This window comes from Hippopotamus amphibius, chromosome 13, assembly GCF_030028045.1.
Source record: "Hippopotamus amphibius kiboko isolate mHipAmp2 chromosome 13, mHipAmp2.hap2, whole genome shotgun sequence".
Taxonomy (NCBI): domain Eukaryota; kingdom Metazoa; phylum Chordata; class Mammalia; order Artiodactyla; family Hippopotamidae; genus Hippopotamus; species Hippopotamus amphibius.
In genome coordinates, this window is record NC_080198.1 from 75,851,758 (window position 1) to 75,871,457 (window position 19,700).

The window sequence follows — 19,700 nt, forward strand, 5'->3', positions numbered from 1 at the left end:
AATTAACCACTTAAAACCAGAATTACAAAGAGTACACTAATTTCCTGTCTAAAAAGGGATGGTTGATAACATAGGGAAATGTGATAAAATGATCTGTAGGAAAAACATAAAAATAACTCACATAAAATATAATGTTAGATATTTCTTCTGCTCTTGGATCCTAATTTTACACAGTTTTAGTTGTGTTGTTTGCATAATTGACCTAGATCCACCACTCATACTTGGAAAATACTTAAAGAAGGAAACTATTCAATCTGAGAAGTTGATATTCTGCTCTCCTGGTGAGAATCAAGGATGCTTAGAGCTGAAAGAGATTGTTAAACTCATTTATGAATTTCTCTGCTTTGATTTCTCACCCCCTCCTATCTCCCATTTTAAAGCCAAGATTTATTAACCTGGGCCAGTCACAAAGCTGGGAACACAGGCAGGAGGTCTGGACTCCCATTTCAATTCCCTTTCCAGTACCTTACACAATCCACAAAAGGTTCTGTTCCAACCATTAATAAAAACTCATCTAAAAAATGAGAAGGACACAAAGTCTATTAAGTCCCTGTTTTGTTGTTCTAATTCCCACTTATCAGAATAAGGGGGTGACTCTCAAAGTTTGCAATTATAATTAAGGCACTGATGATTCTCAGTACAATAAACAGTAACCTACTGAAAATCCGTCTAAAAAAGATAAGGATATATGTATTAGTTCCTTTAAATTCCTTAAGAACACTAGAAGTCAATGCTATTATTCCCATTTTGCAGGGAAAGCAAATAAAGTACCTAAAGGTACTTTTAAGAAAGTGGTAGTTCTGGGGTTGAAGCTTAAATCTATCTTATCTGGGGCCCTTAACCACCATAAATAGAAGTAAATTTTAAAGGGTTCAGAACAGTGGCTCCTAACCAAGTAGTGGTGCCAGCCTTTGGGGGTCATGTGGAAATGTGTGTCACAATAATCGGGGTGCTCCTGACATTTAGTTTCTGGGGCCCAAGGATGTTAAACATCCTGCAACACGCGGAACAGTTTCTCACAACAACAAAAAGTATCACTACCGAATGCCAAACAGCATCCCCTTTAAGAAGCAATGGTTGACTACAATGAAAACGAATCTGAAAAAGATGAATCACTTCGCTGTAAACCTGAAACTAACACAACACTGTAAATCAACTATACTTCAATTAAAAAAAAAAAAAGGAAAGAAAAAAAAGCAATGGTTTGGATGAATAAAAGATTAACATACTATAACAGGGTATTAAATGAAACAGGGGCGATCTGGGACACCTCCAAGTGATTCCTCCAATAATCTCTACTCTGATGTTACAGTGAGTAGTTCCTTTGCTTCTGGCATGGTTTAGAAACAAATGCTGCCTAAAGTTATTTGATGTTCCCAAGTGTTCTCCAGCTATGAAAACATCTGAGATGCTTACTGGGACCAAATATAAATAAAATGCACAACTGCTTCATATTTTTACATTCAAATTTGACCAAGAGTTGGAAGAGACATGTTTTATAATTTTCCATGCATTCACAATCACATATATGAAAAATGTTCTTTCATGGAAAACCTACTTACATCTGAAAGAAAACCTAATAAGCAAAATCTATACTGTAAATATGTAAACCGATTTGTTTTGCAGCTTAGATATGGGAAAGACTGGACTAGATTGGCATGTCTCAATCTAAGGTACGAGAAGCCGGGACAGTCCAAAGCAAGTATGTTTTGAAGATCTGTAGTTTTTCTATGGAAATGCTTCAGTTTTGCGTTTTCACACTAATGACAATTAAAACCTAAAAAAAAAAAAGTACAAGACATATACTTTAAATGATTGGGATGACCACCTTATAACCAAATACTATCCTGCAATTTTAGCAGTCAAGTTTATATTTCTGTTTACAATCACACTGCAGCCCAATGGTTCGGGGGTAAAGAGAAAAAAAAGTAGATTTAATATGCAAATATGCTTTCAAGCCAAATAAAACCCCAAAGCTGGTGTACTGTGCTATGGCACTAAAAGTTGCACGACTGTTAAGAGGGCCCCATTGGGAGAAACAATCATCAGGAGGCAACTGCAGCCAAGGCAAGCGGACCTCACCAGACCCCTGCAGGGGAATCAGGGCCACAGTCACCCTTACCAGGATGATTTAATGAAGCCTGTCAATTTACATTTGGCTAGAGTTTTATCATTTAATTCATAATTAACTTATACACTTTTTTTGGTATTAGCTGTATAATTGCTATAACTAGGATTAACTTATACCTACTCTTAAGAATTCCACATTTAACTAACATTAAAATAAGAGAAAGTCAGTACTAGGTATGGCAGATCTCTGGAACCTCTGGAGGTGCTGACATCACTTTCTTTGGGGAATTTCTCCTCCCCCACTGACGAATCACACTATGGGCGACCTGCCCCAGCAAAGTAGTGAGACACCCTTATTCTTCCTGACACAGTGACAGGTCCAGAGCAGGCAAGTCATGCAAGCAAGGCCAAGTAATCTTGAGATGACTGATATGGATAAGAAGGTACTTCTCAAACATCAGAAGTTTAAGACCCACATAAACTTGCCAAGGAGAAACTTTTCCAGTGCACAAAGAAAGCCTGCCTGAGAATAAAGCCAAAGCTGCATAGGGCCAAAGGGATGGAGGGAAGCAGGGATGGAGGGAGGGAGGCAGAGAGGGAGGGAGGGAGGGAAGGAGAGAAGGAATGAAGGAAGGAAGATTGATTAGACAGATATACAGACAAAAAGAATGTTGACAAGATTATTTCATCAGGTGAATTTCACACCCAAACCAAACTCCAGGAATGTCAATTGTCAGTTAATTTTGTATGAGTTTAAGATGCGTTTCTGTCACTTGTGACCAAAAGCTTTTTAACGAAGATACTGGGGATCAATAAGAATGTCTTTCTTACAAGGTAAACATTACTTAAATTTGAGAAACACTGGACATGATCTCCTCTAACTCTACAGTTCAAAGATCCTGTGTGTTTTAATTATTTCATCAGCTTAAAAAATCAGGGTTTTTTCTCTTCTTATAACCTCAGTATACTTATTCAACAGAAAGTAGAAATGATGACTTTTTAAAAAATAATTATTACCAGGGATATGAGATCAGATAGGGATCTTGTCTTTCTCAAGTTTAGATATAATAAAATTATTCCGAGAAGACAATTTGCAAAAAGTTAATTTTACTTTACATTTCAGAAATAAGGGAAAGGTCTCAAAGAATACAGAAGCTCACAATGGCACCTAAGACTTTAAAAAGCATGTTCACTACAAACTACAAAATGGGGTATGTGTATATATACATCTATGTATACATCCATATACAGAAAGCTTTTTATAAAGCTTTTTAGACTATTCATCAGGATGATTCTTATGAACGTAACACTTAGTTTACCTTACCTGACTTAAATATTTAGTTGGCAATAAGTAGAAATTCCTACCAGTTAGAGAAAATGAATAAAGCACTCACACCATGAAAAAAAATATGATTCAAAATAAAGTGAGAATACCAAGTCAGTAAATAAGATTACAGAGCTAAATATCAAACGAATGACTCATGTGGAAAGAGTTTCTTCAATTTTTATTCTTAGGTTGTAATTCATAGGCACTTTTTTTTTTTTTTTTTTACTGAGAATCTGATTTAACAGATATTTCCAAGGCCACATCAATCAGCTGTAACATTGATCAACTGAATCAACATCTGTCCAGCTAAAGTAATCTCATAGGAAGTCCTGCAAAGTCAGTAGCTAGTGTGCAGTCTAAATTCAAAAATTAGTCATTTTTCAACCGTCCACTATCAATCAACTCAGTGATTTATTTAATTGCCCTGAAGCCCTTACCAAAGCAAGAGGTTTTATCCTACAATTAGCCCTGAGAACAAAGAAAAAATCTAACTTAACGCAACAGTTAGGGGTTTAATAAATTGTTAGTTTGAAAAATATTTGAGGGACAAACTAATAAATACCAAGCAGTTTTTTTAAAGACTTTTCTCATACGAAAGAACTCTTTCCCAAGCATTATTAAAAAGTATTAGGAAGTTCAAGCATGTTTAGGTTAATTCGTGTTTTCAAATCTAGAAGAAGGGAAGCATGCATCTTAGTAAGACATACTCTCTGTAATCAGATAAGGGTGAAGGTACAAACTTTACCCATACAACTTGAAAGCATTTTCATATATTTTAAAAGAAATCGTATCAGAAACCAGACTCAAGTCATTTCTTCAGGTGGAACTATTTAGAAAGGAAATTGGGTTGCACAACATAATCAAAATGCTAAAAACTGCTCATCTTTAGGTACTGAAAACAATATTAAGAAAATACTGGCAATCTCTATAGATCTCCAGATCAAAAACAAAAAAAAGCTACTGAATTGTACTACAAGCCTATTTAAGTGTTACACTAAGCAAATAGATTTGAATGACTAATTGCCACTGATTAGTTCTGCCACAGTTTTAGGAATCATGATCTTGTATTGGGGGCTTTCAAAATGGAACTGAATATGAAACCCTGAGAACACTGGTGATAGAAGAGCAATGAGAAACATTTCAGGGGCTCCTATGGATTCTTCCAGATTCAATCCTATGCAAATTCAATCCACATGAGTACTTTTAGGGCACTAAAAGGTGTCTTAGAGCTGGCTATAAGGACCCTGGTCATAAGCAATACACGGATAAAAGGACATTATTACACCAGAATTACCATAATGAAAATAGAAATAATATCAAAGCCAGACTGAGTCAATGCCCACAGGACTTTATTATCTTCAGTATTAGTGACTGCTTAACAAAATATGCTTAGCAACTCGTTTGAAAATTGTGAAAAGTTTATATGCCTATATGATCACAGAAACATTTTTAAGATCGAATAGCAAGATTTATTTTACACCCATCATCTGACTTTAAGATAAATATCATGCAAATAAAAGGTTATAGCTTTTAGAGACACACACAGAGAGAGACAGACACAGGAAGGAAGGAAGGAAGAAAGAGAAAGAGAGAGAGAAGGAGAGATAGAGAGGAAGAGAGAGAGAAAGAGAGAAAGGAAGAAAGGAAGGAAGGAAGAAAGAGAAAGAAAAAGAAAGAAAGAAAAAAGAAAGAGAAAGAGAAAGGAAGGAAGAAAAAGAGAAAGAGAAAAAGAAAGAAAGAAAGAAAGATAGAAAGGAAGGAAGGAAGGAAGAAAGAAAGAAAGAAAAAAGAAAAAGAAAGAAAGAGAAAAAGAAAATCCCAAACACAGGACCTGAAACATCAACTAATTCACCACAGCTTTGCAATGTCAAATAAAAAGTCTATCATAGAAAACTACATGGGAGTGTAAAACTTCTGTTTCTGGACTTTGATCCAAGTAGTCATAAAAAGTTGTCCTCACTTAATATCTCCTATTTCCAGTATATGCCAAATATTCTCAAGCTTTTGCCTAGTGCAAAACAACGCAATAAAAGTCAATCATATTACCCCTACAATACTAAAGGATCAAAAACATCCCCCACAATCACAGAGCTGATTAGTAACTAATGAAAGATAAATTATTCTAATATGCTGTCAAGAATAACAACAGCTGTTAAAGTGGCATTAGCACCAAAAAGGCTCCATCTGTGAATGTACAAGCATTAAAGCCCTTAATGAACACAGCATCCCAAACCTGCAGGACTGCAAAGTTTTCTATAATAGCAAGGGTGGAAGTTTTCCATAGGTTTTAGTTACTAGTCTCAAGTTAATTTTTATGCCAATAGATTATATTATGAAATGTTCAACTGACACTCTCAAAATTCACTGAAACAGGTTTTGATTGCTAAAAAGCATCTATTTGTGTGCTACAAGCTATAGCTTTTAAGGAAAGATAATTATAGGAAATAATGTAAAATATAGCAGCGATAATTGCTTTCAAGGTCAACCAAAATTCACAGGTGTTTACATGAGAGTTAAGGAGGGCCAGAACCTTCCTTCTATTCAATGACTTACTATTGAGTGCAGACCATTCAGTTTGGGGAGAGAACAGAGAAGCATGCATGAATGTCAAACAACAATTAAATCAAATAAGGTAGAAATAATTCTACCAACCAGCCTGTTTACAGGCACAGCTGGCCATTCTAAGTGAATGCAAATTTATTTTAAATCTTAAAACACACCAAATGCCTCTACAGAACTATTCTCTTTCAAGGGTTTCCCAAATCACATACAGTGTTCATTTTATACATAGTCTAACAAAAGGGGAAAAAGCAAAGTAATGTGAGCTTTTCGTTAAAAACCAAAAACCAAAAACCACAACAAAAAACAGCTGTAAACAAAGTGTCTCCAATAAGCTTTTACCACAACCATGTGAATCACACTGTGTTCAGCAGGTTGGCATTTTTATAATTTGCTAATGTTCAACCTCTCATTCTGTGTCTCCAGGTCATGCCATCAAATAGAAGCCCAAACTGGAGTACTGTTCCGTGAAAAATCTCTGGCTACAGACAAGACAGATTATATTCTTCACACTGACTACTTTCAGCGCTTTATGTATAACTCCTAAAATTGAGGGCCTACACTACTCTTGATTATCTTACACTTTCGTTTTTCAACTTGAACTCAACATAAACTCTTCTCCCAAGATTACACACACACACATATATATACCACAGAAAGCGTTTCAGCGTATTGTCCACATCAACTATGATATAAAAACCCTAACTGAAGAGAAAATCTTTAACAAAGTCTCAATGATCTACATTTTACGCTAAGCAGTGTAATTTTGAGAACTGGGATTTTAATCCTATGCTATTTGGGAGAAAAAAGTAATGTGAAAAGAAATGTAACAACTCGTTCAATTTATTTTCCGGAAAAAAACCAACAAAAAAAACCAAAAAAACGTTACTCAAACTTTTGGCGGGCTCTCAAAGTGAAGTGTTGTTATGTATGAGTTAAAAGCTGCCACCAAACAATCCCAAGTTTATGTCTTTAAAGGGAGAGGGGAGAAAAAAAGAAAAAGGACATTTACGCTGAGTTTAAAATAAATAATTTTGTTCTTTCTTAATAATCTGCCTAAAGAACATCCCTCTACACATTTAAAATATCAGCCCCGTTCTCCTGCCCACTCCACATTATACTATGCGCTATAATTCATTAAGGGCGGAAGGGTGGAAGTATGCAAGGGTGAAAGGAAAACGGGGACAGATGGCCTCGGAGGAGGAGACCTCTCAAAACTGCTGGCTCCCAGCAATCGATAATTCCAGACCTAGATGGTCTTAGTGCCTCACCCCAACCCCGCAGAAAAGTGCCCTTCGAAAGGGAACCACTTTCCATTCAGGATTTATCCCCTGGCTCGCTCCAGATTTAGTATTTTGATAGAAGGCGAAAGCGGGAAGAGGATTTTAAAAGGCAGGCTGAGTAATTAAACAGAGGAGATAAGATCTGTCCCGAAGCCATCGCCTCTGTTAAAACCCCGCAAAAGTGATCAACTCGACACCCACTGAACATTCCTTAGGAGCAACGGAGTTAAAAAGCGCCCCATCTAAGACCTCAGAGTATTACATCTGCAGGAAGGTAGAGGAAGACAGAAATGTCACAGAGCACATTTTCAACGAAGCATCGCCCCGCCGGTGTGACCTGGGTGCAAGCACCCTGCACCCGGCCCCCACCGCGCCCCCGGGAAAAGTGGGGAAAGAGGGGGAGGATGCTTAAGGAAGTACCTTGTTTTGTCTCCAAAAGGCAACATAGCAAACGTGGGGAGTTGGAGATGCAGATGAGGCGGCGTCGGCGGACCCTGGACTCGAGGAGGCGCCGTGGGGGTGGGGGCTGGGGGCCGACGACGTGCCCAGGGGAGGCCAGCGACTCCAAGCCGGCTCCCCTACCGCCCCCGCCGTCGCGCCGCCGCCCGCCGCCGCCCGCTCGCCCCGCGCTGCGCCGCCCCCTGGCGGGGAGCGCCCGGCCGAGTCGCGGGGGTGCACCGGCGGGTGGGAGCCCAGCGTCCAGCCCCGGCCGGCCCCTTCAGCATCACCGCCCCGCTCGCGTCTCCCTCCCGGAGAGGCGGCCAGCGCCAGCTGCCCGAGGGCCGCTGCCGGGAGCCGGCGACGCCGAGATCCCGGCCCGTCCTTCAAAGGGGTGCGTCTGGAGTCAGCCCCGTGCCACGCGCAGCGGCCGGCCGGGCTTCGCACCAACTCCCCCGGCTTCGGGGCACCCGGCCGCCGGGCACTCTGCGTTTCGCCCTCCTAGCCCCTCGGCTTCAGCCGCGATTCCTCTCCAAGTCTCCCGCGAGCGTTTCCCACGCGCGCCCCGACTGCCCGCTGAGCAGCCGCCTCCCGAAGGATAGTCTCTCTCTCCTCCCCGCCCTCCGCAGCAGCCGCCCTGGCGCTTGGCTCCGGACCAGGAAGAGCTGGCCTTTGGGGTTGTCCCGGGCCGCGGGACCTGTCACCCCCCCCAGGGTCCGCTCCCCGCCGCGCCTCCGCGCGGTCCTTTGTGTGCGCGCCGCGAACCCCTCCACAGAGCCCGTTCGGCGGCGCCGCCTTGCGCGCAAAAGCGGCCGAGAGGAGGAGCGCGGGACAACCAGGGGACTGGAAGGGGGCAAAAAACCGACAGCACTCACTCTGGGAAGGTTCCGGCATGTTGCTGCCCTTGGGGCTTCTTCGTGGTCTCGTGCCCTACCCGGGCTTCCCCGCCCCGCCAGGGCCGGGGCGAAGGGGGACGGGGGAGGAGCGGAGCCACAGGGACCGCATTGGAAAGGGTGCTTCCGGAGCGGCAGGGAAAGGGCTCAAAAACTGTTTTTGGTTTCGCTAAGGAGATTTAGGGGAACCAGGAGGCTAGAGAAGGGCTAGAGGAAGGCCCGTGAGCGCAGGCATAGGAAAATAGTCTTGCTCCCAGGGAATACCAGGGCTGCCAGCGTGTTGGGGGGAGGGAGGGAGGGAGAGGGGGGTCCGGCACGTTCATTTTTGGATTTGAACTTTGTGCAAGTTGGATCGAATCCGACGCTTGGGGTTTTCGGCTGTACTCGCCTTAAAGTCGAGGTCTCTACACCGTAACAGGATCACGGCCCTACTTCAAAGGCAAAGGGCCTGAGAGTGGAGACTGTTTAATGGTTAACGAAGGGGAAAATTCAATAAGGGACAGAGATCAGCCCCAGGTTACGCTCCATGCCCCGGCCGGGTCTTCCACGGGTCCTCTTCTTACCTGGTGCCTTTCCTAACAAAGTAAGAGAAGGTAAAGTCCCAGTGATCGTCCAGCCACGCTTCGACCGATTCCTGGTCCCACTGCTGCTGCGGCCGCGCGGAGCCGGGGCCGGCCCACTCCATGATCAGCGCGGCGCGTCTCTGCGGCTCCCCCGTGCAGGTTTTCCACCCCAGCTGGGGTCCCTCCCTCGGAGGAGCTGGACTCGGCCTCGAGACCCTCCCCCTTCGCCCCGCTCCAGTCCGGCCGGCTTTCGGCGGCGCTGCTCAGGCACCGGGCCAGCCTCCTGCCGCGCCCCGCCTCTCCCGGTCCTCACCGCTCCCAGGTGTGGCGGGCGGGGCGGGGTGCCGCAGCCCCGCGCTCTCCCTGGGGTCTGGCTGAGACTGGCTCTCGCAGGCTCTCGAGTCCCCAGATTCCGAGGCGCGCGCGGCGGCGACTGGCGAGCTCGGCGGAAGCCTAGTGGCCAGGACGAGAAGGCAGCCACGCGGCCGCTGGGGTGCGCTGTGTGCCGGCCGGCTCCGGACGAGCGCGCAAAGGTGACTGTGGGGGTGTGTGTTCGCTGAGCGTCCCACTCCAGGACAGGGAAGGGCGCGCCGTGGAGACCCATCCCAAGCCCAGAGAGCGGCAGCCGGGGGAAGTTTCTCCCGAAAGTGAGAGGTGCTGGTAGCCCGGGCCAGGGAGAACAATGACTGTCCCGCCTCGCTTTCTCCCAGCCCAGCGCTTGGGTTCGGGAGGAGCGGGGACCACCTCCTTCGGAGCTCAGCCAGCGCAGTGGCTCAGAGCGCCCCAGCCAAGCACCACGCCTCGGTGAGGAGAGTTGGGGCGTGTGTCACCGAAATAGATTTGCGGGTCCTGGTGGGTAACTTCCAACAAAGCCATTCCCGCGATTTAATGTTAATAATAACAATCATGATTACAAATTATGTGCCTTCGCATCAAAGGCTTAATTTGCATTAAGCCCCCTTTCTTGACTGGAAAAAGAAAAAAGTAAATTGAGATACAATAATCACGATGGTTTCTGTATGAAGTCAGAAAACAAGGGCATCTCCGTACCATTAGGTGAACTTGAAGGTACAGGAACTACCCAGGTACAGTGCAGAACAGCCAGTTAGCCCAATTTTAAATTAATTCATCATCTGTACTCAACTGGAATTAACACACACACACACACACACACACACACACACACACACACACACCACGGAAAAAAGTATCTGTTTAAAAGGGCTCAGCCTTCCTACCCGGTTTTGTCCTATCCCTATTACGCTTTACAAAAAAGAATTGGTGTCTTCCTTTGCTTTATCCTCATCCCTGTCTCCCTGCAGTTTTCATATGGTATTTTGCAATGACCTAATTTTTTGGGCAGAATTAAATTGGAGCTGTGTGTTTCACAACGTGTGAACGACACCATTAGCAGTGATATCCTAAAAGTGATTTAGCTGACATACTTTTAACAAACTCCTTTCAAAACACTGTTGGCAAGAATGTAAGACATTACTCACTGTGTAGAAACACATAATTCAACAGATAATATGAGAACTTTAAAAAATGTCTTCCAGTCCCCCAATGCAATGGTTTATACTTCCTGCATTAAATGTGTCCTTTTGTAACTTCAGTTTCTTTGAAACTTCATTATTGTATGCAAGTAGCCACAAACCAATAACAAGCAAAGGAGTATAGCATGAAGTAATGCATGATAAATTATATCCGATTTTAAAATGAAAGTTCTCTTCTAATTTGTTACTATCATAGTGATTATGGTGCTCATGGAATAAAGACTTTCTCCTCAGTGCTCAGTTTTTCCCTGTGGAAAGCCATGCATTTCTCCTCTCAAGAGGTCAATTATAATTTAAAAGTCTATGTCCTACTAAAGATGGAGTGAATTTTTGGCTTGAATTTCTTGCCTTGGTTGGCTCCCATGATTAACTAAACAGGCGTTATCCAAATGTCCATTTTCTTTCCTAACCTCAAAGGGTTAAATTATCAGCAACCAGGAAGGCTTCCGAAAAATTTGTGCAAGCAAAACAATCCATGGACTCTCCCATCAGTGAGTCTCAATTCTGCGTGGCATAGATGCTGGGTTGAGGGTTACTGTGAAGGCCTGTTACCTGAGTGAGTATATCTCAAGGGATGGGGGATGAGGCATTTCAAACTGTTCTAGTCTCTAGAAAACTCAGAGAAAACAGTACGTCTTGTAACTTTAAAGTACTTAAAGTTAAGCATATTTTGAACTGGCCTCACCCTGGCCTTTTGTTCTCCAGCTCCATTAATTCTTTATCCCATTTATTTGCTCCATTATTTTATGTATTTTCTCACTTTTTGGTATGGATTGCTCTAAGCATGTCTATCTTGTAGAGTAAGTTGAAGAATGAGTAAGTGATAAACATTACTAGGAAATAACTTGGAAAACGATATTAATACTACTTACAACAAACAAACATGCAACGACTTAACAGAAAGCCCTTCAGTGCATTCCCATTGAATAAAACCCAAACTCTCTACCATGGCTTAAAAGGTTCTGCATGATTTTTACCGACCTCTGCTGCTAAAGGTTTTATTCATACAACTAGAAAAAACGAACAAAACCATGGATAATCAAATTCCTTTTCCAAAAAAGAGAACACAAATTATAAAAGTCATGACATCTTTCCTGCCTTTTGTTTTGTTTTGTTCAAATACCACATAGCAGCTTCTGTGTCCTTGCAGCGAACCTATATACTCTAGGCTTGAGAAAACTGAGTAAACACATTTGCACATATAATGCGATCTAGGTTTCTCATTGTTGAAGGGGAAGCCTAGAAGGTACATTGTGGTGTTGAAATGGAATTGGATGTTAAAAATTAAATGTGTGTGTGTGTGTGTGTGTGTGTGTGTGCATGTGTCATGTGGGGAAATCCCACATGACAAGGAAATGCAGGCAGTTTCTAAGAGCTGTGGACAGCCTCCAGCTGACAGCCTACAAGGAGCTACATCCAGCAACAAAATGAATTCCTCAGTCTTATAACTGCAAGGAACTGAATTCCACCAACAACTGGAGTGAGTGCAGAAGCAGATATTTCCCCAGTCAAGCCTAGATAAGACCACGATGCCAGCCAATAAACTGGTTGCAGCCTTCTGAGATGCTAAGCAGAAGACAGCTTCATAATTGGCATCTTAATAACACTGGGTCCTAGAATCTAGTAACATAGTATATTTATTCATTTATTCCAATCTTTTCAATTTCTCCCAGCAATGTCTTGTAGTTTTTAGTGCATGTCTTTTGTTAAACTTATCTCAGTATATACTTCACCGTCACTGAGAGATACTAGAAGCAATGACATTCATGTGGCAATGAGTACACTTCGTCCCAGATTTGGTTTCTAAATACCATTATTCACTTTAAAAGAAACCAGGAGTCTTTGGAGAAAAGATTCCAGGTTTGTGTCAGGAAAAGTACAAAATGTGCCTGGAAAATCTTGTTTTGACAGAAAATAAGAAAATAAAAATGATGCCAACATATCAGAACAGAGGACATATCTGAAAGGGGCTTCCAATGTACATATATAAAGCAATTGGAATATCAAAATATATATTGATTGCAACAAATTTTAAACCATTGACTAACATAAGAAACTGTGATTCCATACTGATATAATAACTAGATAACCAAATAAACAGAAGAGAAAGGGATGTTTCTTACAGTAGAACACCAACAAATAAATATAAAAAGAATCACGTAATTAGAAAAATATTAATATTAATGGTTACTAAAACTAATTAATGAGACTGATGATGGATGGGATATTTTCATAGCTTACAGCATCTCCTCACATAAGAATCAATATTGTCAAAATGACTACAAAATGACTACAAAATGACTACCCAAAATGACTACAAAATGACTACCCAAAGCAATCTGTCACTCCCCAACCCCATCCCCTCTCCAGACCAACTAATCTATTTTCCACCTCTACAGGTGCCTACTCTGACCATTCAATATAAGTGGAATTATATAAAATATGGCCTTTTCTGTCTGGGTTCTTTCAATTAGCATAATGTTTTCAAGGTTCATCCAGGTTGTAGCATGAATCATTCCTTTTTATTAGTGAATAAATTCCACTGTATGGATATACCATGTCTTGTTTACCCCTTCTTTGATAGATGGACTTTTGGATTTTTCTACTTTTAGCTATCGTGAATAATGCTTCTGTGAATATTATTGTATGTTTTGTGTGGACCTATGTTTTGTGTGGACGTATGTTTTCAATTCTCTTCTGTTTAACTTTTTAAGGCACTGACAAATTGTCTTCCAAAGTGATTGCACAGTTTTACATTCCCATGATCTATGCATGAGGGTTCCAATTTCCCTACATCCTCATTAATATGTACTGTTGTCCATCTTTTTTTATTACAGCCTTCTTAGTGGGTATGAAGTGGCAGCTCATTGTGGTTATAAGGGTTTGATATCATCCTCCTGCAAAAGAGTTACAAAGAGTTCCATTCTATCTAAAATCAATAAACATATATTTTGTTTTATACTACTCTGAAACAAATGTGAGGTAAGATTCTCAGAAGACAGCTATTCTTTTTCCTTATCTAAACATCTTTAACATTTCATAGCACTTAGCATATTTTAAATTATTTATTATTCCTAAAATTTGTCCAAGACTCTCTCCTGTTTCCTAAACTTGGGGGCAACATAAGGCCTCAAAATACAAAGCTCTTAATTAAGATTTGACATATATTAACTTTGAGAGAAAAGTCTTTCTATCTCTCATTTTCCTATTTATCCTATATGTAAGCATTATATGACAGTGTAGGGATAAGGATTGAGATAACACATTTAATTTGTTGTCCTTTGTGACTCTAGATTTTTTTCCTTATTAGTCATTAATCAGTCTTTCCTGGTAATTTACTAGCTATTACCTTGTTTTTGTCTGTAATGAACCCACCTGTCTTAGTATTACTTGAAAACTTTCATAAACATACTATAAATTCCTTTCTGTTGCCTAACATGGTATTCAATATAGACAGTGGGTTTTAGAAATTGGATGATTTATTTGAACATGTGGTAGGGTGAAGTGACATTTGTTAGAGTGGCTGTTTGTACCTTTACACACACATTCCCTTGGTTGAGTCTTTCAAATGAGGTGACTGTGATTGTGGCCAGGACTCTAATATCTAGCTGAGGAGAGGATTATTTTAGTTTACACAAAAAAATGGTGACAATGATTTGCCCAGATGGATTTTCCAAGCTGATAAGATAGGGCCAAATGCTGCAAGCCATTTTCTACAGTGTTAGGGCTTTTGAGAGACTTCTGTTGACATGTCCAAATATATTCTGTTGAGGTGATTGCTCTCTTTTTCCCATGTTTATATAAATATTCATCCAATGATCCTGTGTTCATACAATTTAAGCATTTCTCAGTTTTGTTTGTAGGCTTTTAGTTCAATCATTGACTAAATGTTTCATTCATTCACAATTTATTCACCCAGGATTCATAGTGGTGTGCCTATGATTTTTATTATTATTATTATTATTATTAAAACATTATGTCCTCAAAGACCTCCCTGACCTTTCCTTCAAGCTATCATACGTTTATTCAGTTGTACAGAGGCTAATCCACACATTCTATACAACCTTACCTTAGATATCCTAGCTTAAATATTACAACTTTACCCTCATGTGAGTGCATGTTGGGACATTCAGCTTAGTGTCCCTTCATCCTTGCAAATGTGCACAACTAAACGTTAATCACCATATAACCCATCTTACCAATTACACACAATTATTTCATTTTGTCCTAGAAGTCTATACTAATAAGCATTCATGTTTCTGTGTCAATATACAGTGAGTTTTAAAAAGAAAGTAAAGCAAATTATGTACATATTTTGTGTCTTGCAATTTCTTTGTTATACTGACTCTTCCTAAGAGGGTTACTATTCTTAGTTGATTCTCAAGTTCAGATTGATATTGGCAAGAATCCAACTTCCCCAGTTCAAGTATATCTTTCTCACCAGTCAACCTTCTTGCTTTTGCTGTTTACATCTTTAACAAAATTACATTTAATTTGAGCTAGTGGGAGCTTTGATAATTAACCATATAAAATTGTTCTCTCTCCCTCCTCCCCCAAGGATATCATACTTATCTATCCAAAAATTTGAGGCATATTCTATTTCCTCAAATATATGAAAAGGAAGAACAGACAAGGCTATGTATTCTAGCAACTGGAATTAAAAGATATGATCATCAGCAGATATTCCATTTATCATGCAGTTTATATCATGAGGGGATCTGTCACTGCTGTAATTAGCATGTATACCTGTGTAGTCTGGGACCTACGGTTACCTCTATAAATGAAAGGTTGTATCCAGAGTTCTCTTTGGTACTGCATCATTTGTTTCAATTTGAATGTGCAATGAATCACATGGTCACAGTCCATAAACTTGAGTAGAATGTAGCACTGGGCTTGGATGACATGGTTTTACGGTTACAGATGTTCTCTGATTTTTCAAATTTGCTTTGTACTAAATGATCCACCAAATACCATCTTTTTAGAAAATTTTTCTCTCAGTACCAGCTGCATTCACTTTCTCTAAGGAATCTTGACCCCTAAATAATAAATTCAGTGAGTTCCCCAAGTCCTATTCTACGTCTTACATCATCATATTACTTTCAACAACTTTAGAAGTCAGGAATTTGACGTTCCTCGGTCTCATTTTGTTGGCTTCATTGGTCAAATTCTTATTGTTAGAAATGATTTTAGAATCCTAATTTTAGTACCAATACTCTGTAAGACTAAGACTTGATCTTGCAGAATGGATGCCGGCTCTGATCTTAGTCAACTTAGAGAGCCATATAAAGCCTCAGTTTTCCTATATATAAAATGGGTAAGAGCCAGATCAAGATGGCAGAATACAAGGACACAGAGGTCACCTCCCTCCACGAATACATCAAAAATACATCTACATGTGGAAGCGTTCTCACAGAATACCTGCTGAATGCTGGCGCAAGATATCATACAAGCAAAATTGCAAGAAAGATCACCACATAACCAGGTAGGATGAAAGAAAGGGGGGAAAAAAGGAATCAGGACAGGACCTACACCCCTAGGAGGGAGCTGTGAAAGAGGAAAGATTCCCTCACTCTGAGAAGCCCCTTCACCAGCTGTGAGATCAGCTGGGACAGAAAGGGAGCTTCAGAAGCTCAGAGGAGAGTGCAACAGCTGGGTTGTAGCAGGCAGAACAGCGAGAAACCTGCACAGAAGGTCCTGACCATCTTGCTGCAGTCCCCAGCCTGAGGACTCATGTTGGCTGGTGGGTGCAAGGCCTAGGTGCTGAAACTCGGGCTTCAAAGGACAGACCTGGGGAGAGGACTGGAGCTGGCTGCATGGAGACAGCCTGAAGGGGCTGGAGTGTGGTCCAAGCCACAAGTGGGGATGTGAGCAGGAAGGGGCCTGGCTCTGCCATTAAAGCCCCATTGTTAAGGTGTGCGCTCAAAGGGAGGGGCAGGGACCGCCACAGCAGCCTCGTTCTTGGGGTGCAACAGTGGGCGCAGCTCCACCTCTACAAGTTCTGGGAGCACCCAAGTACCAGCAGGTTGCCCACACACAGAGGCAAGGCTGAAATCCTAGCCAATTCTCAGGGGCTGCATGACTTCATAAGCAGGGCTGAAATCCGAGTGTCTCAGCAGCTGTGCGATCTGTGGATTTATGTACCACAGGCGGCTTTGTAAACTCAGTGCCTGTGGACATCTAAGTGGATTACTGCAGGCAAGCATGCAGGGGCAGGGCTGGGATCTGGATAGACTTAGTAGCTCCCAAGGCAGGTCTAAGTGTGTCACTATGGCAGTCTTTGTGCCGGACCTCAGTGGTTCTGTTCCAGAAGATCTGTGCTAGTTGCTTTGTGAGCACAGTGCCTGGGGGACTGAATTCCCACAGTTGATGCAGGGCTGAGGGCAGTGCCATTTACAGTGTACTTTATGAGCCTGCACAATGGGTAACAGGTGGCACCACAGAGCACACTTTCTGGTGGACAGCTCCTGCAGAGGAATACTCAGTGAGGCCTGTCCCAGTAGGAGTGTTCCAGTCCTGCTTATCCCACTCTGCGGTTCAGAAATAGATCTGGGAGTGTCTACTCCAACAACCAGGGAGCAGACCTGCCCTTAACAGGGCTGTGACAACCACAGAGAAAAGATGAGGCTCTGCACAATATCCAGTGCAGGCTCTAGTCACCACAACAGCAATCCTACCCCCTATCAAGGGGATAATGGCCAACACACACTGAGGAAAGACAAGGCAATACTCCTTCGTAAAAATAGCCCTTCAAGACCACAGTAGTAACTGTTTCTCCTAAACTCATAGATTCGGAGTAACATAAGTAAAATGAAGATGCAGAGGAACCACTCCCAATTAAAAGAAAGAGAGAATTCCCCTGAAAGAACAAACAATGAAACAAACATCTCTAGTCTACCAGGTCCCAAGTTCAAAAAGGACATAATGAAAATATTGAAGGAATTGAGAAAGGATATTGATAGAAATGCAGATTACTGTAAAAAGGAACTTAAGCCAATTAAAATGAGAAAGCTCATTTGCTCAGACAAACTCATTTACTGAGCTAAAAGTAATCAGGAGAAAACTGGATGATGCAGAAGAGCGAATAAGTGATCTGGAAGCTAGAATAATGGAAATCATCTAATCAGAACAGCAGACAGAAAGACAAGTGAAAAAAAAGATAGCAATATACAAGACCTATGGGATAATACAAAGCACCACAATCTATACATAACAGGGATCCCAGAAGGAAAGATAGAGAAAAGGGGATCAAAAAATGTATTTTAAGAAATTATGGCTGAAAACTTCCCAAACCTAAAGGAGTAAACAGATAACCAAGTATAAGAAGCACAGAGGGTCCCAAACAAGATGAACCCAAACAGACCTTCACCAAAGACATACTATAATTTAAGTGGCAAAAATTAAACATAAGGAGGCTTCTAAAGGCAGCAAGAGAAATATAATTACAAGGGAACCCCTATAAGGCTATAAGCTGATTTCTCTACAGAAATGTTGAAGGCCAGAAGGGAGTGGCAAGATATATTCAAAGTCCTGAAAGGAAAAAACTTGCAACCTAGGATGCTCTAGCAGCAAGATTATCATTTAGAATATAAGGAGAGATAAAAAAATTTTCTAAGACAAGCAAAACCTAAAAAGAACACAGCAATACTAAACTTATCCTAAAGGAAGCAGGGAAAGGTCCTCTCTTAACAGAAAAGAAGTAAGAATCTATAGGAAAGAGAAAATCACAATTGGAAAGTAAATCACTTAAATAAGCCAGTACACAGATTAAAAAAAAATCAAAAATTTTTTGTGAAACTGATGACAACCACAATGAACAGCAAAAGGATGAACATAAAAGATGTAAAAGAGGACGTCAAAATCATAAAATATAGGGGAGGAGAGTAAGAAAATGTAGATTTTTTTCCTCTAGAATGCATTTTAGCCTATAGGACTACAAGTCTAAGGCAAGTAGAGATAGGAAGGGGTTAACATACTTGAAAAACAGGGTAACCACAAAACAAAAACATGCAATAAATTCACAAAAACCAAAAAGAAGAGAACATAAGTATAATAGAAAAGAAAATCATCAAACCACAAAAGGAAAAACAAAAAGAAAAAGAAAGGGACAAAGAAGAAATATAAAATCAATGGGAAAACAAGGCTTAAAATGGCAATAAATACGTATTTATCAATAATTACCTTAAATGGCAACAGACTAAATGGTCCAATCAAAAGGCACAGAGTGGCAGATTGGATAAGAAAATAAGAGCCTACAATATACTGCCTATAAGAGACCCACTTTAGGGCAAAGGACACAAATAGATCAAAAGTGATGGATGGAAAAGATATTTCATGCAAATGGGAATGACAAGAAAGTGGGGGTAGCAATCCTCATATTAGACAAAATAGACTTTAAAAACAAAGAAGACTTTAAAATCAAGAAAGATAAAGAAGGACACTATATAATGATAAAAGGATCAATACAAGAAGAAGATATGATACTTGTTAACATATATGCACCTAATATAGGAGCACCTAAATACAGAAAACAAATATTAACAGATGTAAAGGGAGAAATTGACAAGAATGCAATAATAGTAGACTTTACCACCTCACATCAATGAACAGATCTCCCAGACAGAAAATCAATAAGGCAATAGAGATCCTAAATGATATAGTGGAACAGTTAGACTTCATTGATATTTTCAGAACATTACATCTAAAAACACCCCACAAAAAAACAGAATACACATTTTTTTCAAGAGTGCAAGATATTGTCTCTAGGACTGACCACACAGTAGGACACACAAAAAACTTCAACAAATTTAAGGAGATAGAATTTATTTAAAGCATCTTTTCTGACCACAATGGCATGAAACTAGAAATCAAACACAGAGAGAGAAATGAGGGAAAAAAGCTATCACATGGAGACTACACAACATGATACAAAAAACAAACAAACCAACCAACCAGTGGATCAACATTGAGATCAAAGAGGAAATTAAAAAATACCTTGAGACAAATGACAATTAAAA

General features: G+C 40.8%; 1 protein-coding gene across 1 annotated transcript in view; it reads right to left on the minus strand.

Moving 5' to 3' along the window:
* LOC130835332 (cGMP-specific 3',5'-cyclic phosphodiesterase-like) overlaps positions 1-9,573 on the minus strand; it is a 50,028-nt gene extending 40,455 nt beyond the window's left edge. The window contains exon 1 of the mRNA XM_057706827.1: positions 9,134-9,573. Coding sequence (XP_057562810.1) covers positions 9,134-9,255 — 122 coding nt within the window. The 5' untranslated portion in view covers positions 9,256-9,573. The remainder of the gene's footprint in view (positions 1-9,133) is intronic.
* Between the last annotated feature and the right edge of the window lie 10,127 nt (positions 9,574-19,700).